Here is a 24,077-nt window from a genome sequence, read left to right on the forward strand (position 1 = left end):
CGAGGAAGTTTGAAAGATGGAGATTCAAATGGGTCTCCAACATCTTAGCCGGGGCCGGCAGAAGAGAGATGGGTCTAAAATTCTTCAGTACTCCAGGGTCCAAGGTGGCCTTTTTCAGCAGCGGTTTTACAATGGCTTTCTTCCAAAGTGACGGGAAGATACCCTGCTCCAATGCTCCATTCGTAACTTCCAGCATTGAAGGGAGAATAGTCTCTCTGCAGTTCTTCAGAACTTTCAGAGGAACTGGATCAAGAGGAGATGACGATTTAGTTCTGTCCAACAGGCTATTAAGATCCTCTAACGAAAGGGCAGGGAAATGATCAAGGGAGTGAGAGGATTCAGTAGTCAAGGCTTCCAGGCGTGTAATTTGGGAGAGGTCATCCGCACTAAGCGAGTTCCCCTGCGACTTTAGAGCTATGTAGATATCATCTATCTTTTTGTAAAAAAAGTCAGATATGTCATTGCATAGCTCCTGGGAAGCGACTACAGGATCGGGGACCTGAAGAGAACAGAGAGAGTCCACTATTTTAAAGAGCTCTTTGGAAGATGTTAGGGAACAGGTTAGATCGGAAAAGTAGTCCTGTTTCTCCTTAATGATTCTATTTTTATACTCTCGCAGTAGGCTCTTGTAGTCTTCCCTATCTTTGAGATCCCAGGATTTACGCCACTTACGTTCCTTCTGTCTGCAAGATTGTCTGAGAAGCCTCAGATCGACGGAAAACCAGGGGGCAGTTGGCTTCTGTCTAGCCGCAGGTTTCAGGGAGGGGGGGGCTAGTTCGTCGACGGCTCTGGTGATGGTATCAGCGAGTTCTTGGGCCGTCTCATCTACATTCCGCTGAGATGAGATATGGGCATTGAGGAAAAAAGGGGCCACAGCCTCCGGAGTACAGTTTTTGAAGTTCCTTTTGAATTGTTTTTTACCCGGGACCGCAGTGACAACGGGGCAGGGGATGTCTAAGGACAGCGGGACTGCTGAGTGGTCAGACCAGGTAATCGGGACCGGGGTGCCAACACCTAATCTGGGGTCGTTGGAAAAGATCCCGTCAAGGATGTGTCCCGCCTTATGAGTCGGGAGGAGAACTCGTTGGACAAAGTCACATGCCTCCAGAGAGTTGAGCAGGGAGCAGGTCTCTTTAGAAGTAAGATCCTCTAGATGAAAGTTAATGTCGCCCAGAATAGTAAGATGGGGTCTACCAAAATAGGGTTCCAAAATTCTGAAGAGTTCTGAGCAAAAGTTAGCTCTGGACCCCGGGGGCCTATAAAGTAGTATGCCCGAAAAGGAGCTTACTGGAGTGTGGACAATACAGAAGTAAAGCGCCTCAAAAGGATCCGTAGAGACATTAAAATCACATTCGATTCTCTTGAACAATTTCTCGGCTTGTATTTGTTTTGTGGGAGTGTGCATATTTGTTTGGAAGTTAATACTATGTAAGTGATCGTTTAAAAACGTGGTTATTCTTTCTTTAAATGAAGCGTTGTCTATTCCCTTAATCATTTGCTTCTTTGCCTGACAAGCTTGTTTGAATGTATGGTTTATAAATAAATATGTACGTCCTATACACTTGGTAACACCTTAGCCCAGCACAAACAGACCACAAACACACTGGGAACAACACACACAGACCACAAACACACCAGGGAACAACACACACAGATATCTGTGTTTGTTGTAGGAAAAACCGCCAAATAAAATGCCGCTAAATTGCCGCTAAATTTCCATATTTGTGCCGCTAAATTTCCATTTTTGTGCCGCTAAATTTGCTAATCCATGCCGCTATATCCTGGGGGGGTCTAAGTACCTCTAAGTACTGTCCGCCCAAGCTCTGGACAACAAGGACTCAGCGTGGACCGAAAGGCCGGGCAATCTCCAGCATTGCCTGTAATCCGCCAAGCCATGAGCTGGAGAAAGCCTTCCTCTATCAATCGGTGAGGAATCCCTTCCGGACTCAACAGGAGACGGGAGTTTGCGGGATTGGGATTGGAAAATCCCAAGAAAGTCCCAGAAGAACCGGAAACCAAACTTGCGACCTCCAAAAGGGTGTTATCAGTGCCACGGCAGCTTTTTGCCTGCGAACTTGGGCCGCCACTCGGGTGATCATGGAGAACGGGGGGAAAGCATAACCCATTTCCTGACTCCAATCCTGGCTGAACGCATCGGATGCCACTTCCAGAGGGTCCGGTCTCCAAGTGAAGAACAGAGGAAGCTGCTTGTCCAGGCGGCACGCAAAAAGGTCGATCGAGAACGGGCCCCACCGTTCGTGTAGGCTCCTAAAGATCTCCGGATCCAGCTTCCACACGCTGGAATCCCAAAGGTGACAGGAATGCCAATCCGCCACCCGATTCTCCGCTCCCGGAAGATACTCTGCCGTAACCGACACCTTGTGGGAAAGACAGAACTCCCAAAATTGCTTCGCCATATTCGCCAATGCTTTGGAGCGGGAGCCCCCTAGGTGGTTTATGTACCTGACCGCTGACATGTTGTCCATCTTCAGCAATACTGAAGCTTGAACCCGGTCTTTGGTCCAGCATTGGACCGCAAAGGAGCCTGCCAGGAGCTCCAGGCAATTGATGTGAAGCAGTTGCTCTTGAGGAGACCAACTTCCGCCGGTGGAGAACTCCCCACACCGCGCACCCCAGCTGGCTCGACTGACATCTGACTCTATCACCAAGTCCATGCCGAGCCGAAAATCGCTCTGCCGTTCCATGCCTCCATATGAGAAAGCCACCACTCCAGTTTTTCGCGAACCTCTTCCGTCAACGGGACCATCTGTAAGTAGGTAAGACCTTTCCGTAGAGGGTGCGCTTTTAACCACTGCAGGGCTTGGTAATGTAACGGACCCGGGAAGATTGCTTGAATGGAAGCCGAAAACAGACCTACCAACCGGGCAATCTGACGGAGAGAAGTCCTCTGTTTGTCCAAGGTCTGGCGAATTTCGTGACGGATTTTCGCCACCTTCCTGGAAGGGAGACTCAGACTCAGAGTGGCTGTAGTGGCATCTATCACGAATCCCAGGAAGGTCGCTCGCTGAGTTGGTACCAAGAGGGACTTCTTCTCGTTGATGACAAACCTCAGAGACTGGAGGAGAGCCACCGCCAACTGTAAATGTTGCCGAAGCTGCACGGGGCACTGGCCCAAAAGAAGAATATTGTCTAAGTAGACGATCAAGCGGACTCCGCGCGCCCTCAGATATTCCATCACCGGTTTGAGAACCTTGGTAAAAACACCACAGGGCTAAGGAAAGCCCGAACGGAAGGCACTGTAATTCATAAGCTTGGCCTTGCCACAGAAACTGAAGGAACCGCCTGTGAGGAGGGAAAATCGGAACCACCAGGTACGCATCTTTTAAGTCCAAGCGGACCATCCAATTGAGTGGCAAGAGAACATCCCTAAGCAGGTGAATGCCCTCCATCTTGAAGTGTCTGTACACCAGCCACTCGTTGAAGTCTCGAAGGTTGATAACCGGTCGCCGACCTCCATCTGTCTTGTCGACTAGAAAAATATTGCTGAGAAAACCAGAGTGGTGTACCACGGTGCGACACACCGCCCCTTTGCGCAGTAAATTCCGCACCTCGTCGTCTATCAAGGCCGCGTCTGATGCGCAGAAAACGATTGGTCGGGGAGGACGGGCCTGGCGAGGGGAACCATAAAACTCTATTTGGAATCCCCTGACCGTCTGGAGAACCCAAGCGTCCCCCGTAAGCTCTTCCCAAGCGGGGAAAAATGACGCCAGCCTGCCCCCTATTCGCAGCTGTGCAGCAGGTAAAACACTCACCGTTGGCATTGCCGTTGTTTCCTTTGTAGCCTTGTCCCCTGAAGCGCTGACCCCTGGTGGGGTAGAAGTTGTTGAAGCGTTGGTCAGACTGGTATTGTCCACGCCCGGAGGCTTGCCCCCTACCTTGGGGCTGTTGGTTCTATCCGCGGACGGGCGGGCGGCTCCTACCCCGACCGGCCCCACGGAAAACCCGAGGGTTTAATATTGGCCTGCGCCTTATCCAAGGATGTGAACGTAGCCACAAACTTTCCAAGTACCTTTATAAATGGCTCACCAAACAGCCCTCCTTGCGCTGAGGCTCCAGCCTCTGAGCATGCCAAATCTCCTAGTTTGGGGTCCACCTTCATAAACAGCGATCTGCGCCTCTCAGTGGAAAGTGCGCAGTTTGCATTACCGATAAAACAGATCGCCCGTTGGGCCTATGCTGACAACGCTTCAGGGTCGATCAAGGAGCCCGAACTGCGTGCCTCCTCAGCCATGTCTAGAATCTTGGCTAACGGACCAATGGCGTCCAACAACTTGTCCTGGCACGCATGCCATGATCTATCTATCCCTTTCCTCGGGTCCTTAATAAACTTAGCCAAGAACGTCACCATCTTGCTCTCAATTTCAGGGGTTATTGACACCTTGCCCTCTAGCGTCGACCTGGGACACTCAGCGCGCAGGCGACTGCGCCCCTCATTCTCTAGCGGCTTCCTGAGGCGCGATGCCAAATACAAAGCTGCCTTGTCAGCGGGGGCCCACTCCGCTGACCGGGGGGGGACGATATCGTCAGGATCCAACATGTCGGAAATTCCTGCCTTCGGGGGCTCCGCGGAGCCCGATGGCCTCCAAGATCGCGACGAGCCCGCCTAGCCGTCAGAGGCGTCCTGGGTATCGCCCAACTGAGTCCCAGGGGACGTCGGTTGGAGCTCCTCATCAGTAGGCTCAGGGCCCTGGGGAAGCTCTATGGGGGCAGTGTGTTCCAAAAACGCCTGCTTAAGGCGTTCAAAAGCATCAGTGTCCACCCTACCCTCACACTTTTTCTTTGGAGGGGGTGTCCCTGTTCCTCTGGCTGAGCCTGACCTGAAGTACCTGAAGGTCCCGGGACAGCCGGTGGAGGAGGGACCATTTTCGCATGAAAACTCTCTATTTTATCCGCCAACCGTTGTCCTATTGGAGTCATGAGGTCTGAGACCGCCTTATGAATGGAACCATCTACTTTTGTATAGAAATCATCATCCCATTGAAGATAGGCTAAGGAATCTTCTTCCTCATAATACACGTGCTCCATGCTGGCTGATGTTCAGGTATCGACTTTCAAGCCCAGTAAGGCAACTCAGGGTAATTCACAAGCAAACCTGGCGACAGGACGCTGAAGGAGCACTCCCACGCAGCAGCGCAGTAATTTAAGGACTGAGGGTCTCTCAGTAAAGAGAAACTGCCAGTGGCATGAAATTTAACGGGTCCGAAGCCCCAGGACACCCACACTCCCCACAGATGCACTGGGAATAGGTAGAGCTGCCAGTCCGGGTGTCCGTGAGGGACCTACAAAGAGGGCCTCCACAAAAATACTTACCGAGGCTTGACTCGGGCGTGAGGGGAACCGCGTTGCCAGGTGCACCGCACTACTACCTACCCGCCGAGCGGGCGTTTGTCAAACAGGTCGGGAATACAGACCCAGTAGCAACCTGGGCGATTGACTTGGCGGCTCGGGCGCGACATGTACTGTGGACCGTAGCGCTTCACTCTGATCTCTGTCGAAATGCGCTCCGGCCGCAGGTCATGTCGCCCACACAGTGCGCTCTAACGGGCGGAGGACCGCACCGCGGTCAACGAGATACGGGCAGGCAAACCGCGTAAGGAGCGCACCAGCGTTCCCGCGGCTCAATAGGGAATCTGCGGAAGTAAAACAGAGAGGCAAATCAACCCCATTAACGTTAAACTCCCCTCAAAGGCAAACATGAGAAGAAACCAAAAATGCACTTATCTCGAGCTGCCGAGCAGCGAAGAAAGAGGAAGTGCAGGAAGTCTCAGGATGATTTATGGGGACAACGTTCATGGACACTGTGAAAGGACTTACAAGAGACTGTTTTTTCTTTTCCCTAGTGTTATGGGAAATGTGGTTTTGATACTGGTTTACTAATGAGCTGCTGTGAATAAATTGGTTATTAAAGCGAAGAGAGATAAAGCATAATCCTCGTCTCCGGTCCTGACATAGAATTAAAGACATGGAGGGATGACTTTGGTAGCCCAGTTACCACGCATGATGGGATCAATTATATTTTTGTCTTGTACTATAAGAAGCTTACATGTCTCTCTGCCAGAGGTTCATCAATGACCTTGAGAGATTTCTAAATGGTCAGACGTGGAGTGGCTGCCCTATGAGAGTAGAGAGGGACTTTAGCTACCCATAACAATGGAGGAAAATAGAGGAGCTGTAGGTATATTGGTTAGAAAGAAGACACCACTGCTAGATGCGCTGAGCCAAACGGGCTGGGTTACTACTCAAATTCACAATGGATCCAGGAAAATTAAAGGTTGACAAACAAGTAGCACCCAGTAGCCATTCTAGTGTGTGCAGTTTCTGTGTGTTTTCTTAAGAGAGGGTCTCCTATGATGAAAGAGGAGTCAAACTGTAGTTTCTAACAGTGGAAGGGTTTTCAATAACGTGGTCACTGAAATAAGTGCTTCAGGCAGGGTATTAGAAGTCAATTCCAGTGTCTCCGTTAGGAAGACACTACGATACCTCTGCTTTAAATGCACTTTTAGCATATCACTACCAGCATGACTCAGCAGACTTGGATTGGGATAAAAAATCGGCCAGGGCACACTAAAATAAAGTGGCCCACATTTACATATTGCCTTTCTGCAAACCACTGCTTCGGCGAAATTTTATATAAAAAAAGGGGGGGCGGGGTTGAAAACAATACACGGACAAGTGATGCCACTTTTGTTCAGGCCACCTGCCAACGCTCCGTATGCATTCATTGTTTTGGCCGGCCCAGCTAGAGTAAGGAAGTGACACCTCTGCGGGGTGATAAAAGGGAGGTAATGGACGCCCATCTTACTCCAGAAAGGCCACTCTGACACCCACTGGATCGCTGGCGGCATTGAACATCGCAGAAACTGCCCAAATCGGCCCCCCAGGCTACTCAAAAAAGCAGCCCACAGCAGGAATTTGGATATCGGCCCCTCAGACATTGCCCGAGTGCCCCCATTACAAATCTGACTCTGTGCCTCAGGAAACTATAGCCCCTTCTGGGTACTTGATACCATACCACTGACGTCTAAAGATCTTTGCAAGCCATTTTAGAACTATTTTAGAATAGATGCAGAGGGATGAACATTCAAGATCCTATTCTGGACATCCTGAGCAAATGTGATACTGAGTGCTGATGGTGCTCAGTGTGTTTCTCCCCCTTCCATCTCCCTTCTATTTCGCTGACAATCAAGGAGATGGTAGAAGTTAAGGCTATGGCATCTATTTGGTTCAATGATCTGCTAAGTAGAAATCCAGTGATATGGAGTTCAGCATCAGAGTAGAGATAATCTCTACCTCATCCATGCTTAAATATAAATAAAAATACTCAAATTTGTAGAGTGCTGCTTATCACCAGTGAGGGTATCCAGATGCTGTCCATAGGCACAGGGAGATTGTGATTTGCCCAGAATCACACAATGTTGAGCTGACGCCGAGCCTCAAACCTGGCTCTCCAGCTCCGATGTCGGCTGTTCTGGCATTTATGCCACAGCCTCTTCTTTATGCATGGGCATGGCCGGGTGCCTGCTAAACCCTTAATATTTGTGTAATCTCATCAATTTCTCCATACCCAAGTGACCCATTTACATTACTTTGCTGAGGATGCTTGGAAAGTATTGAGACTGTCCAGTTGAGCACCTGCTCTGAATCAGACGGTGGCATGGACATACAAAAACGGTGTCATCCGTATTGAAAATAAAATTACATTTTTGGTAATCCCATTGTTAGAAATTGGGTTTCTGGTTGGCAAAGGTATGCACCCTGTTCAAGCAGAAACCACAATCCTAGTCAGGGTGAGATAGATGCACACTAAAAGATAACCTGTGCTCACCGTCTAGTAACTTTACACATAGCCTATTTAGATAAGCCTGACTGCTCTGTGCCAAGTATTTGTGCAAAACACACACACACAGTAACACAATGAATACACCACAAAAATACTCCACACAAGTTTATAACAATAGATTATATTCTCAACAAGACAAAAATACAATGTATAGAAGTTGAGATATTGAATTTTAAAACAATAACTGCAGTAAAGCGCTTAGAAGCAATTAGAGCTTAGGGGTTACTGCAGTCACATTAGACCGGGGCAAAGTCAAAGTTCGGGCTGACCTCGTGGAAGCTCAGGCCAGCTACACGACCCGCACATGCCCCGGCGAACAAAGTACCTTTCCTTGTCACACGCAACGAGATGCGTTGATCTTCTCCACACAGTGAATACGATGCGTCAGTTCAGAAGATGGGTGCCTTAGTTGAAGGCCGTTGAGCGATGTGCTGGATTATGCCACACAGTTGAAAGGATACGTTGATTTTACCTAGCTTCAGCAGCGTCGATAGGCTGTCCAAATCGTCGATCTCTGGAGGCAAAGTGCTGGTTCTGATGCGATGCACTGATTTTACTCTCGCAACCGGGTCGATGCGTCAGTACTGTTATACAAAGACCGGAGATGTGCTGAAATCTGTGTTGCAAGTATCTGGGCCACTTCCAGTGAGCCAGGCCCAGGAGCAGGGATAGCGACTTTGATATCCCCGAGTCTCAAGCAACAGGAGACAAGCCAACAAGACCTTGGAAATCACTTGGAGTGAAGGCAGAGTCCAGCTCTTCTTCATCTGAGTCAGATAGCAGCAGGGTAACTCAAAAGAAAAGCAGGCCTTCCAAGTCTGTAGTCCAAAGATGAGTGTATGATTTTAGGGGGTCAGAGACCCAGTACTTATACCCAAAAGTGCCATTGACGTGGGGTGACTTCTGAGCAGCTCTCTGAAGTGCACAGGTTACCCCTTCAGTTCAGTCCTGTCTGCCAGGCTATCAATGGGGTCTAAATCAGCCCTTTGTGTGGGGACAGGACCCTACCTATTCAAGTGAAGTGTTAGTCCCTCCCTTCCATCCTACCCAGGCCATCAGAATGCAGTTGTATGTAGATGAGTACTCAGACACATCTTTCCTTCCTTTGTTGTGGCTGTCTAGAGAGAATTCAAAAAGTGTCGCTGTCACCCTCTCCAGACGTGTATTGGAGACAGGCTGTCGGGCACACAGAGCAGTAGGTGCAGAGAAATGTCCACTTACTAAAAGTGGCATTTTTAAAATAGTAATGTTACATCCAACTTCACCAGTAAGAATGATGTATTATTGCCTTTCCAAAGATATGAAACATGAAAAAGCTACTCCTCTCTGACTAAATTAAATTGAAGCTTAAAATGCAATTAAGGAATTCCAATGATAAGCTATGAGAGAAGGGGAGGCCCCCCAGTAGTGAAACACAAAATAGGCTGTATATCAATACCAGGACAAGCAAAACATAAACGTATATGTCCCACCTTTTACTTATGTAGGACCCTGCCCTTAGGGCTAGCTAGGACCAACCTTAGGCGTGACTATGTAGTAAATGGGGACTTTGAGGCTTGGCAAGTAGTTTTAAATTCCAAGTCGAAGTGGCAGTAAACTGCACACCTAGGCACTGCAGTGGCAGGCCTGAGACATGTCGGGAAGGCTACTTCTGTGGGTGGCAAAATCAGTGCTGCAGCCTCAGTAGTAGCATTTAACCTACAGGCCCTGGGTATATACTCTACCTCCTTACAAGGAACTTACAAGTTAATTAAATAGGTCAATCAGGTATACACCAATTGCACACATGTTTAGGTAGGAAGCAGGTATACCTTAGTACTGTTTTGCAGTGAGAAAGTTCTCATAGTCCTTAGGCAAAAAAAATGATGCAGCAAAAAGTGGAGGCAGAAAGTAAAAATATCGGGGAAAGACCACCCTAAGACTGACAGTTCTAACACCCATCCAAAGTAAAAATACAATAAATTAGCTCTCATTATGCTATACCTGTGATCCAGGTGAATAATTCCACTATCTCCCCGGCAGAAAGGAGGGTTTTGACCCCGATATTTCACTGAATTCTTTTGTAGCATCTTGTCATTGCCTTCTAAAATGCGCCCGCCCTCCCGTTTCTCTCTGAGCTTTACAGAGTTGCAATTTTTAGAGCAATTATAGGCTTCTACATTAATTATGGCAATACCTTTCCAATTACCTTATCTACAAACAACTCTCCTAAAACCTGAATTTTCTCAATCATTTCAGAAAGAGCCATTATCAGGCTTCTTTAGAAAGAGTGTATCAACCTGATGCTGGAGAGATTACGACGGTTACCTCTACTAGCAAGAATAAAATGTAATGTTCCCCGCCGATTAACAAAGTAAGTTATGGCAAAGATCCTGACCATCTAATTGTGATGTAAACTCAACACACCAGCATACACACAGCAATCTGGGTTAAGTTATTTCTGGGCTTACCTAGAAATAAATAGTTAAGAGCAGGCTAGTGCTAGCACATAAGGGATATATCTTCCTCTGCATCTGTGGAACACCAGCTCTGTTTAGAAAAAAGGATAAAGACATTATTCTGCTACTCCTCTTCATCTTTGGTCTTTTTTTATTGCTTCAGTGTTCTATCTTGGGGTTGTATAGCCTTTACAAGTACTCTGATGATGATCATGATGAACATGGTGAAGAACCTTTTCCTCTTCCCTCTTCAATATCATGGGAAACAGCATTTGGGGCTGTTAAGAGGCAGGTGTTCTGTGCTATGGTGTGGTGCTATGGTGTAAGTGAAGGAGAAGGAAAAACATAAAAGTCTCCTTAAGGAGTACAAAGCGGAGTGGTGTGGCTCACTGGTTAGAGGCGGCAGACACAGGAGCAGAGGACGGCCCGGGACCAGGGTTCAATTCCCGACGCGGCAGGGTCGTGGGCAAGGGTCAGCGGACTCGATAATTCTCACCTCGGTGCCTACTCTAACCAGGGATCACACTCGGCAACTCTGGGCATTAGCGTGCCTCATCTCCACAACGGCCCCCCACATACGCCGGGGATGCCTGGTTCACCTTGGAGATACCCAGTAGGGACCATCTCACAGGGAAAGCCAGGACGGGTTCCCCAGCGGTCTACTGCGCAGCGATACTCCTTTGGGAGTTGATTCTAGCGCATTACAAACCCACAATTAATTAATTAATTAATTGAGGAAAAGAAGGCCCACTTTGCGAAGTTGACGGCCTCCCTCAATTCCCCTAGGGAGCTGTTCAGTATTATAGATTCTCTGGCTACTCTCCAGTTGCCAGATCCCATAGTGGGGACTCAGGAACTGTGTGACCAGATCACTTTTTTTCATACTAAGATAGTGGATATCTACACTGCGCTGGAATCGCTTAATCGAGACCTAGAGGCCTCGGCTCCCCCTGTGGCCCCCTTTGCCAAAGGCCAGGCTATGGGATCCTGTAGCAGCTTTTCTAATTTTCCTCCCCTCACCTCTGAAAAGCTTAATCTGCTCCTGGACAAAATAAAATCTGGATCCCCTCTGGACCCCTGTCTGCTTAACCCCTTTACTGCTAAGGCAATATTATTGCTGCCATTCACTTTCCATTGAAATCGATGGAAAGTCCATGACGAGTTACCCTTGTCATTAGCGGCGAAGAGGTTAAGATTCTCAAGGAGTGCAGGGAGGTAATGCTGCCCCCACTGCTGGAGGTGATGAATCTAGCAATATCTGAAGGTACTTTCCCCGCCTCCTGGAAAATGGCGGTGGTTAATCCCCTGCTAAAAAAAGGCCACTCTGGATCCTGGGATCCTCAAGAACTTTCGCCTGATATCCTTGCTCCCCGCCCCTGCCAAGATGTTAGAGGCTCACCTCAACTACCACCTGAGTGCCTTCCTGGATAACTTCTGCCTTCTGGACCCCTCTCAGCATGGCTTCTGGAGGGCACACAGTACGGAGTCTGCTCTTACTGTGGTTATCAATAACATCCGCGCCAAGGTCGACCGGGGCCAGACTACTATTCTGTTCCTGGTTGCCCTTACAGCTTCTTTTGATACCCTGTCTCCATCCATCCATCTTGGCTATTCGCCTCAGAGAAATGGGAGTGGATGGCCCTGCTCTGAGCCTCTTGACCTCCTTTCTTAACCAACGTGAACAGAGGGTCAAGCTGGGTGATTTTCTTTCCCCCGTTAAACCTGTACAGTGTGGGGTTCCTCAAGGCTCATCCTTGAGCCCCACACTTTTTAACATCTATGTGGCCCCCCTTGCCAGGTTAGTAAGATCTTTCGGGTTGGAAGTGCTGTCATACGCTGACGACACCCAGATTATGGTCTCCCTCTCCCAATCGGTGAGTATCACCGCTCTTAATTTCAGGAACTGTATGAAAGCAGTCTCTGGTTGAATGATTCAGAACTTCCTGAAATTAAACGGTGAGAAAACTGAGGTCCTGATTTTTGGGGCCAAACAGGACATTTGGTCGAGTGACTGGTGACCTCCTTCTCTTGGAGCCTGTCCCCAGCCTTCTCAATCTGCCCGCAACCTGGGTGTGTTGCTAGACACCATGCTTTGTTTCGAAAGGCAAGTTAGTAGAACGGTCTCTCCTTGCTGTGGTGCTATCAGAATTTTGAGAAAGATCACCCACTATCTTTCCCCTGAAGCTCGGAAACAGGTTGCGGTGGCGCTCGTCGCGTCAAGGCTGGACTACTGCAATGCACTTTATCTAGGCATAAACAAAAAGCTGATTCAGCGGCTTCAGATAGTGCAAAATGCAGTGGCCAGGTTTGTCGCGGACGCCCCTAGACATGTCTCAGCCACCCTAACCAGGAAAAATCTGCATTGGCTTCCTATGCAGTCCAGGATCAACTTGAAGATCCTGTGTCTCACCTACGGCACCCTTCATGGATTGGGCGCAGAAAACATTAGGTCCCTTCTATCTCTGTATGCTCCTAGAAGAGCCTTACGCTCCTCTAATAAAAAACTGTTGACCATCCCCCGAGTTGTTAAAGCCCGATGGGGTGGGAGGGCATTTCCCTCCCTTGCCCCAAGATTGTGGAACACGCTTTCTGCTGAGCTAAGAGGGCAAACACCGCTCTCGCTTTTTCGTAAGGCACTAAAAACCTGGCTCTTTGTAGAAGCTTACTCGTAGTTTGGCACTATCTCATATCATAAGCAGCTGTACCATCTTTCCTGGCGCCTTGATGCCCTTGGGCTAAGTTGCTCTCGACAAATTCCCCTTCATTCATTCAGTGCTAGTTCTGTAGAAGGTTTACCTTTGCTGGTTCTGTGGAATAGGTAGAAGCCCTGGTTCTGTGGGTTGAAGTATGCGTGCTGGTATACTTTCAGAAGCCAGTCCTGTTTGTCATCCCTTTAAAAGTCTGCTGTTCCTGAATTTGGAGGTGGGTGTATCAGGTTCCACATTGATGAGTACAGGCCAGTTAACTGATAGACCAGGTCCATATACTGGCCTGATCTTGGCCTACAGAATCCCTGGGGTTGAATGGCTTAAAGGACTGAGCGAGTTACTTAACATATGACTGAGTGTGAAAGTATGAATGAATTTATAAATAGGTGGCATGCATCGAGGGACGCAGGTGGAAGAGTAACAGCACAGCAGTAATTCCTTTAAGTGCAAATAGGAGGATTTCAAAGCCAAACCACTACACTTAATCCACAGCCTCTTCAACACTAGAGTCACCGTTTAGCGATCCTTCAATATTTGACCTGCAATCTCCTTCTGATGGGGTTACATTGTTTGTTACAAGGTTCCAGGCCAGATCGGCATGATGTCAGTGCCTGCAGGCGGTGGCCTCCCTTATGCTGGTGAAAACAGTGGACAATGTTTGCTTTGGGGCAGTGTAGTGAGGAGAAGTGAATGCCAGCTTAGTTGTTTTTTTTCGTTTATGACCCCTGGGCTATAGAATTGGGCTCTACTTTGGCTTACCTGTCTGACCACAATATAAGATTATGTGCAAACAACACCAACTAAACAACTCATTTCCCTGTGCCTCAATTGTCGTACCTGTGAAAAGAATAGGAGTACATAGAGGCAACAAGACAATATATACATTATTGAGCATTCCATGTTTGTACTAGGATAGATGTTGATACTTTGGGCTAGTGGTACCGGGTTTCGGAGTGGTACAGGCACAATTGCAAACGTCATATCAATAAGCCTAATTGCAGAAAAAAGCCTACGAGAGCGACAAGTACTTCATCTATGTTTTGTGGACTTTAAGGCTGCCTTTGACTGTGTTAGTCGACAAACATTATGGGCTAAGTTAAAGCAACTGGCCTGCCAGACACCATCTTAAACCCAATCATGGACCTTTATACCAACACTTGGATGCAGGTTAAGATCGATAACGGCCGAAGGCTTACCAGGAAGATTACAACCAGCCAAGGATTAAAGCAAGGCTGTGTTTTGGACCCTCATCTGTTTAACTTATTCATGGCCGATTTGACACGAAGGCTAGATGGGGTCAACGCACATCCGCCACGGCTAGGGATATTGCCCCTTACGCACTTATCTTATGCAGATGATGTGGTCCTTCTCAATCAAACAAGAATAGGATTGCAACGTCTAATCCACGAGTTGGCTGAATTCTCAAAAACGAACCTGATGGAAATAAATAGTAAAAAAACAAAGGTCATGATTGTAACGCACCATCGCCCCAAACAGCCGAAATTCACAATCAACAACATAAACCTGGAAGTGGTGGACAGCTACAAATACTTGGGGATAGACCTGGATAGAAGGCTTACATTCTCCACGCATTTTGATACTATTGAAAAGAAGGGAACTGCTTTATTGCATGCATTCTGCAGAATATCCAAACAGCTAAAAGGTCCCTTGTTTACCCCCCTTCTTGCAGTCATTAAAGCTAAGCTACTTACAACGATAGCCTATGGCAGTGTGGTTCATAATGGAAGAAGTGCACCTATATTAGATAAAATTCAAACAAGAGTATACAAGCGAGTATTTTGTTTACCGTGCGAGGCTTCACCAGCACAGGTACGTCTCGAGTTTGGATTGCGGCACCAAATATTGCATAAAAGATACGAGTCAATTAAATTCTGGTATAACATCTGGCTCAATAGCGATGCAGAAATTAACACGTCAATCTGGGCAGCCTTGCAAAGCAACCCTAAATCTTACTATGCGAAGTACCTAAATGCCTCCCTGGAAATTACTAAGATGGCAGATGTTTGGCAAAGGAAATTACCAGTATCCGCATTTAAGCAGATTGTGAAAAAGGCAGCTACTTGCACTCACTGACTGAAGATAAAACAACTTTGAAACAACGTGCACATGCATGGATGGTTTTACAATACAACACGAGGCCGTGCCAGCTGCTTACCTAGGCCTTGCTTTTCCTCCCCACCTAAAGCTAAAGTACTTGAAGTTATGCATGGGGAAACTGCCCACAAATGCCGATCAACCTGACTGGAGGACCCCGGGCCCTAAGGATTGTAACCTATGTGGCACAGCGGTTCAAGATTTCATACATCTGATTTGTATCTGCCCGGTGTTAGAGTGTGATCGCTGGAGTTTACTCAGGAGAAAGTTTAATGAAAAAGGCATTCGCACCTGCTGTTCAGCAATATTAGAACATTGGAATGTTGGGAGCTCCATTGCAGACAATGGAGTGTTCCCTGCTTCTCCGGGCCAGTAAAGGCCCGCAGAGCAACACTCCAATGTTCTACAAAGGCTTCTCGAAGCTCAAGGGGATTTATATCCCCTTGAGCTTCGAGAACCCTTTGTTTAATTTGTTAGAACATTCTGCCCTCTAGTGGCAGAATGTTCTAATAGCCTTATAGCCCTTCGTAGCAGGGCTATACCAGCAATTAAACTCCAGCTGTCTAGTTAAAGTCCCTCGCCTTCGGCTCGGGCCTTTAACGATTCAGCGGGCCTTTAATAGCCGGTATAGCCCGCTACGGCGGGCTATAACGCTATATTAAACGTGTTGGACTCAGTTGACCCACAATTCATCTGTCAAATAATTACATTTGTAACAATTTTTTTTAATTTACTGAAAGGATAACATAAGTCAGAGCCCTGATTCTGCGCTTATTTTGGTCTTGATTTACAATTCATTTGTCAAATAATTAATCAATATTGAGAATTCATGTAAAGGACAATAAGAGCAAATTTATAACCCACCAAGTTTGACACGGTTTCACAAAAATGTTGTACATGTTTCAAAAAAATGTGGTTTTAACACTTTGTATTTAATGTATAGTAGTACGCAAAGGAAAAACACTTTATTAATTTGAATATTGTAACGGTTTTTATTAACTATACAATAAATAATTTATTTATTAGTGGTACCGGGGTCTTGTGATACTGGGACTGATGCTGTTAATGGAGCCTTGTGCTATTGGAGCTGTGTTATAAGGAGGGTCTGTGTTAGAGGGTCTCCTGGTCATGCTGGAACTTTTTGATACAGATCTCATTATTATTGGGGCTGATAGAGCCCTCTGATGTGATTGATCCAACCAGTATTCTAGGGTACTGAAGTGATGCTATGTGATAGTTTTGCTGATGTGGTCAATGTGGACTTGCTAGTGTCATGTGGACTGGGGAGTTACAATGCTAGGGCGGAGAGCGAGCACTGTGAGGGAGTAATGCCCCATGCCAATGGCGCATGCCAATGGATGGTTCTGTGAGGTGACTCAGCGGTTGATGGTGCAGTAATTGCTACTAGGCCCTTTTGATAGATATTTGTATTATTGGGGCCTTGTTACTGTGCTTGGTATTGATCAGAGGGGGGTATCTTGACCATGGGAAATACTGTGCCTGCCGGAGAAGCAGAGCCCACTTGGCTAATGGAGCCAACAAGCATAGAAGGGTATTGTGAAGCAGTGATGGGTTAACTGTGACCTCGAGTGATTGAGACTGATGATGGTGTTGGGGTCTTTGAACACTGGGTCTGGTGTGCTTGGGCTTTGCAAGTTGGTGAGCACTCTGAGCAAATATCACACCGTACTGAGCAGCGATACTGCACCAGACTACAATACTGCAATGTTGGAAATGCTGGGATCTTTTGATACTGTGGCTAAAGATGAAAGTAGAGTTTTTTGAGCTCTAGGCCGACAATGATACAAGGTCTGATGCTGACAAAAGGAGCAATTGTTAATGTTATGGTGATGGCTTATAAAACACTTTATCAAGCAGTGCAAAATCACCAAAGCACTGAATGTGGAGGGGAGGTGCAGGAGAGATGGAAAAGTAGTACCAGGAAAGACAAAAGAGTCTTGTGAACACAATTATCTTCACCAAAGCATTTTTTATCTCGGTTTGTGGGGCAAGAGTCCTTTGTGAATAGATGACTGTAGGTGTCCAGTTGCAGGGGCAGGAAGGAGGGTCTAGGTCAGGGTCTCCCAGGACGGGGCAAAAAAAGTGGAGAATGGACAAGAGGCGAATAGGAGATGGACACTGTCAGTGAATGGACTCGGGACCATACAGAAAATAGGAAATTGTGGCATCCTGCAGACCCTTCTCGTGGCTTTAATTTACAGTTCATTTTTTTTCTCGTTAGAATACCATATTTAACTGCTCATTTAGAAGTACCTATGGAGTAGTGACTTGCTGGGAATATGATTTATTGAGCATGTATTCAATACAAACATTAGTCAAATGATTATAAAATGATATCATCACTTTAAACAAGTAACATCGTTAACTATTTCCCTGTTAAACTAGTATGTAAAATACTGACCTTGTCTCTGAAGTAAGCTTTGTGCCTCGGTTTTCTGTGATTTTAGGTGTTTGCTCTATATCGCTGCTCTGTATTTATGGTGATTGAGTGGAACCGGTTACTCAATTGTGTACCGAGGCATTCATCCTTTATTTGCCTCACGGGCCTGGATGTTGTACGTTGACGTGCTTGTAATTGCTTAGTGGTCTCCTGCTTCACTTGAACTAAAACTTGTAGTTCACTCTGGGTGCATATTTAAATCAGCTTCACTTTGCCTATCATCCTGCCTCACACTGTGTGCCTATCTAAATCAACTAATTTGCCTTCATTTTGTGCATTGCACTGTGTGCAGATCTCCATCAACTTCATTTTGCTTTCCTTATCCTGAAACAGTAGACCCTGAAATGTTCCTTACGAAGAATGTAAGTGGAAGGTGCCTGGGAGGAAATTCTAAAAGTGTAGGAGTATCTCTTCGCAGATAAACCATAAAAAAGCAACGGCCTCTGGTATTTAAGAAAACAATATTGTGCTTGTAGAGAGGGGTGAATACAGAAAGGTAACTTGGGACCAGCTAATTAGTTCTTTTCTTGTCAGGGTAGCACCCTACCAAGCGCTTAGACTCTTATCCTTGCAGGTGCCTCGCAAGAGTCGCGCAAGAGTAAGTGAAATCTGGATCTTCAAAGATTGTGTGATTTTGGCTCCGGGTGCTAAGCTTGAGTCCTCCTTCAGTTTCATCCCCGTTAATGAGCATATTTGTACAGCAGCAAGCTGTATCCCTGCTTTTAAGGAAGAAAAAAAGGTTAATGGCTGCTGCTCTTGTCACCAACTCTGATTCCAGCCCCTTTGGCTTTGTTTTACTCATTTCATAGCATCTCTGCTTTGCGCATTTTGCTATATGGTTTAGGCACTTTCACATTTAACCTATGAGACACTAGGCTATTTATTGTCTTTCCCAAAAATTATACCCAATATGCATAAATTGAGCAGCTGTTGGTCACCTGGCTTCATCTAATGTTTTTCTAAATAGTTTTTTTTTTTTTCTGTCCCACAAAACATAACGCAATGACCAATGGATAAGCCCCACTTTACCTAATGGCTCCCTTCTCTGCACAAAGGCTGTGCACATTGATCACATCAGTATAAAATTGCTTGTTTTGTTTCAGCCTAAATGAGTGGTTCCTTTCTCTTCAGTGACAAGACTTGTTTAGATAGGACTTTTACATTGACTTTTCAAAAAATTAAAATAACCACTATTTTGTAATGACTTCGCTGCCCAGTTAGTCGTTGATTTATTTTCATTCTCCATTTTAAAGTTTCTGTTATAAGCGTGTAAGTGACACTGTAAAGTTAGAGGCCCCTGGTCTCCATTACAGATAATAATAACAAAATGCATGGCCCATCAGAATTAATTAAAAACTTCACTTGTAAAACAGCCACATCGTGATTTTTTTTATTTCAATTTTTTACTGCAAGCATATGGCATCCGGGTTTATGTTGCAGAATGTGGCAGGTGCTTGCAATAAAATATAAAATATTTGACCATCGAACCAGCTTGCCAACGCAAGACCTTTTGACTTTGCAATGCTTTTTTTGGGAGGGGGGTGGGTGGGGGTTGTACATGACACACCACCCTTCTGACCCTATGACTAGGTCGGTGCGGTATAGCAGCCTGTGTGTTTAAATCTTAAATAAAATTAAATTAATTTTCAAGCTAGTCTCTTTTTGCCTACATACACTGAGACATGTAAGAAGGGGTATTGAAGCACTATATACGTGCTGCAAAGGGGATTTCCACAGCGGAGCACAGGCTAACGTATGCATCATGGAAACTGAGAAGACTTTAAATATTGCCCCGAATCGGATTTGCTCATCGATTGGAGCATTTGCATCCCAATTTCCAATCCCGTTTCTTCGAAGATTTTGATACAATTGACACTCAAAAAAATAAATTATTTTACTATGAAAGAAACAATATTGGTTCACATAAGATTCTTTAAACAGTGGTACGTTGTATTTGCACCCATTAAAACAGTGGTACTTTGCTATGTTATCAGTGTCTATTAAATTATAAAGTAACATCAGTGCGTTCTTTCAGGTCACTTGACTTCCAGATGTTCCTTTTTTGATTCAGTAGATCCACTCAATGCGCACATTTTTATATTATCAACCACATAAGAGCATAGAATTGATAACCCATAAAGATTGCGTGATCTGTGCAAGGAGAAGGCGTGTAACGATGTTCCTGATTTTGTTGTTACAGATGGTCTCTTCATTAGTCGCGGAGCTTGGAGGAAATAGTCTTAACAGACGGAACACTCAAGGAAGGTAGGTGTTTTCTAAACATCATTTTAGGAAAGCCTAAAGAGGACCATTTGCAGCACTTGTGTATGGAACTGCAAATAAAGTTAAGTGCTCTGGAAATGAAGAACGAATTAGGAGACCTCTGTAGTGAAGCACTAGAGGCTGAATCACTTCCAAGAGGTTTCTGGCAGCCGAAGTGGCAGAACGAGGGTCGATCAGGACCTTTGTTTCTTTATGGGAGCCAGGTGAAGATTGACGAGGGGAGATCATAACATATCAATTGCCTTGAACTGACAGGAGCTTTTACTTTAGCAGTTTTAGCATGATTGTAGAATAATAAGCGATTTCGTTTGAAGAGCACAGGAAGTATCCAAGGAGCATGCACTTTGTTACTGCAGAGTAGTTTAGGGCTTTTCTGTGGAGGTATTTATGAATCTGGCAGAGGTTTTTGAAGATCACTTAGATGTTCACGTGATTACAATACGGGGCTGAAAAAGGCTGATCTCAATCGTGCTTTGCATAATTTTTTAACACTACCAGTCTGGCTTTGACAATGTAGATGAAGTGTGAATAGGAAATTTGGTATTTCAACGGTCTTTAAGGAGATGAAACGCAGAGGTCAAAGAAGGCCAAGGACAAGGTGGGAAACATTGGCCATTGAACTACTTGTACCTTTATTGACCCTTGTATTTTGGTTTCAGAAGCTGGGGTTGAGGAGTGAAAGTGAGAAGAGTGTTTTCTGAAAGACACAGAATGTAAGCTGGGATTCACCATATACGAGCGGTCCTAATTTTACTTTTTAAGATCTTTCCTTTAGTATATGTTTTTGGTGCTGGGATGTCGCAAAGGCCACAAATTTCCGCTGTGAGGAAAGAGCAGTCAGCAAGGTCACTTGCCCCACTTGAAATAACAAGTTATTTATTTGAGCATCAGATGATAGAATTCTAAACATGGGCACATGATCCTTTACCTGTCTACCTGCCACAAATTGGGAAAGAAATGTAAATTACCTTCTTCCCATAGCTTGCTCACAGTTAGTTCTAGGGTTCCTTAAATCAGTGTTGCCTTTAATTGCGATGTTAGTTCAACCTCTTGCATGTTCCAGTTTTTCTCTGGACTCCGCGTGTCATGCTTACGTTTTCTCTCATCACAAATGACTGATAAATAATAATTAGGTTTTTTCTATAGCATTGAGTACCCCACTTTTGCTTCTTCTTAGCATTGTAAGTACTCACCTCAGAAGTATGAACGTCTGAATCTTCCTTGACAGGATTTCAAGTTGTCTGCTGAAAAGCCTTTTATGTGTGCATTCTGCTCACTGAGCTATCTCCTTTATTTCAGCTTTCATGCTTTGAGATCTGCCTTGCCTTCATTTGTATTTGGTTAATCAATTGAAGCAATTTGTTAGGAAGCCCGTGAGTAAAGTTGCCATTTCCAATACCATCTAAGCCTTTGAGTCCTTTGTGAATGGAGGTTCTTACCATCACAAATGTATGGCAGAGGTTCGTTTATAAAACTAATACATGATTTTAATACTACTGGAAGCAACAACGCCTTATATTATGTTCAAATGTGTGTGAAATTGGTTAGTCCTTGGTCATTAGCTGATTGAAGGTTTTGGATTATATTTTTGTCAATTCACTTTTATATTCAATTTTGAAAGACATATTGTATAGTAGATCAAATTGACCTGGGTTATAGCAAGTATTATTCCATCATTAAGAATTACGTTCCACAAAGTAATGGAAGAGAAACAGTTCTTGATGTGGATTATATGTTTTAATTCTTTTAGGATAAATTCTTCTTCCAGTTCTGTTACCCATTGCCACGGTGCCTACAATGTTAGGGTGTCTTTCACATCATTTCCTCCCATTTTACTGTGTGGTCCAGCTTCATTAACATATAGGTGCTCAAATAATCGAAAGATGTGGGTACTGTGTTTTATGTCTGATTTCCTTTTTTTGTTTCACTTAATTTGTCAGTTTTTGAGGCCTGTGTGTTTAATCTGAATAGCTAAGAATTTACTAACTGTGCTCTTGTGTTAATTTCGAATTATGTCTTGCTGGTGCTGCTCCTCCTCCTGTTGTCCAATATTGTTTTCTTTTTGGAGTTTACATCTATATGATCCTTCTGATAGTGGGACTCCCGTGACCACTACTTTCAGTGTGTCCCATTAGAGGACTTAATTTGTTTCCCCCATTATCATTAATGAAGGACTTCTTAACCAGTTCTTTCTGCCTTAGAGAAGGAAAGGTGCCTGATAGAATTCAGTTGTTATGGAGGTCCTCACGTAGGTGCAAGCATGGAAAGCCTTTTTGTCTTGTCTTTTCTATTATTGGATTCCCTAGACTCCAGTCTTACTATCCTGGAGCTTCCTGTCTAGTAAAGTCCTTCAGACATCTTGCGCTAGTTTGCCATGGATGTGGAGTGCCTGCTTTGACTGTTTTGTAGATGACATAACATGCCTTGAAGACTCCCCCTGCTGGTGTGTAGAGGTAGCCAATGTATTTCCATGATAATTAGAATGTAGTTACATTTCAATAGAACTTAAATGAGGCATGCTGCTTCATGTGAAGCTCTTCAGATATTCCATAAGGGTCTAGGTTACACTGGCCAGAAGAGCTTTACTGCGATCAAGACTAGATAAAGCCAGTTGTTCAACAGCAGTCCTGAAGGCTTCTTTTAGAAGGAACTGCTCCAGTCTGTTAAGCAGGGGTAGTTAGGCCAGGCGAAGTTGGCCCTGTGTGCATCCTGAAGCTAAAGTTGTTTTCAATGTGGACTCCCAGGAGCTTGTTGCTGTTGCCGCGTAATGCTGTCGATCACTTCATTTCTAGGTTTGATGCTGCTTCATGGGTTGGCGATGCGAATAAACTGTAAGTTGATTGAGTTCAGCTTGAGATAATCCCTGGATATTCAAAATTGAATGGTATGTTCTCCATCTGGGCAAAGTCATGGCCTGATGAGACACTCGGGGAGAACTGGCTGTCCTCCTGATAGTGGAGGATGCCTATTTCCTTGGCTTTCATTAGGACTTCCAGGGACTTGACAAGCTCCAATATGGAGGAACAATTTCTGCACATATGACTTGTTGACACCTGATCAGTGTTTCCAAGTGAGTCATAAAGGCTGAACTGGTCCTGGCTCCATCAGTCTTGGCCTTTCGACATTACCCCCTGAGTGTCAGTATATCAAGTTGAAAATTTCCAGGTTTAAGCCAGACCTGGCTTGACAACAAGGTCATCCGCTTCAAACGTGACATGCTATTAGTCATGGTTAAATAATTGAATCATCCATTAGTCCATGCAGATTTCCATCCACCAGAACGACAGGACTGGACCGGTGACTAATAGGGGGACCAACCAAAGCCAGATCAACTTCTTGATAATCTCACATTGAATGCAGTCATACATCTTGTTTGTGTTTTTGTTATTGTGAGTTGCCCTCTTTTTCGGACTACTTTAATTTTCGTCTGTCTCACCAAAGGCCTGTTGTGTTTTTGTCTTTTTCTCTTACTTAGTTATCCATTCAGTGTTCATAGGCTGACCTTTATCTCTGATCCAAACTGTATTTCTGCTCATTCACCCTTTTCTTTGTGGGCACACCAGGACTTGGTGGAGTTAATGTGTCCTGGGGCCTTAGTCCCAAATGGCTGTTAGACTCCTAGAAGAGGGCTGAAACACAACAGAATGCTTGTGGTGTAATTTAGACACTTGAGGGCGGCCTGCTAGGTCGGTGGAGGTCTCTGCCTCCTCCCCCGGGCAGGGACCCCCGTCATGGAAAAAAGTAGTTTGAATGGTTGCCTGCTTCTGCCAGTTCAGTAAAGTAAGACAAAGAGCACAATGTTTGCCTCAGTTTATGCAAACAAATCACATTATGTATAGTACAGTTTTTAAAAGAGCTAACATTCCATGAGTGGAGAGGTAATCGTGTGTGCAAACGTTGTCCTATCCAACACGCTTTGCCTTCTTTGTTGTTGTGTTCTCTGTCCAATGTATGACATTTTTAGGTGCCCTATTACTACAAGTTAAGGAGAGGGCATATAGTGATTCAATTAATTACAGGTAATCTTCATCACTTGTAATGCCCTTCTTCTCGTACCAATACCTATTATATGAGGTATTTTAGCCTCCCCCGGACATCACATGATTTAGCTAAAGTCAACCAGAAAGATATCTAGTGAAAAAACACCCCTCCTACCATGATGGTAATAAAAAGGGACAGAGTCCCCAACACTTTCTGTAATTCCCCAAGCT

At 45.3% G+C, this 24,077-nt stretch overlaps 1 protein-coding gene across 4 annotated transcripts in view; it reads left to right on the forward strand.

Annotated features, from left to right (window-relative positions):
* FANCC (FA complementation group C) overlaps positions 1 to 24,077 on the forward strand; it is a 1,396,321-nt gene that overhangs the window by 538,281 nt on the left and 833,963 nt on the right. For all 4 annotated transcript variants that reach the window (XM_086961183.1, XM_086961186.1, XM_086961184.1 and 1 more), the window contains one exon: positions 19,784 to 19,848. In XM_086961183.1, coding sequence (XP_086817309.1) covers positions 19,784 to 19,848 — 65 coding nt within the window. The remainder of the gene's footprint in view (positions 1 to 19,783; positions 19,849 to 24,077) is intronic.

The sequence above is a fragment of the Lissotriton vulgaris genome, chromosome 3_1 (genome assembly GCF_964263255.1).
Source record: "Lissotriton vulgaris chromosome 3_1, aLisVul1.2, whole genome shotgun sequence".
Taxonomy (NCBI): domain Eukaryota; kingdom Metazoa; phylum Chordata; class Amphibia; order Caudata; family Salamandridae; genus Lissotriton; species Lissotriton vulgaris.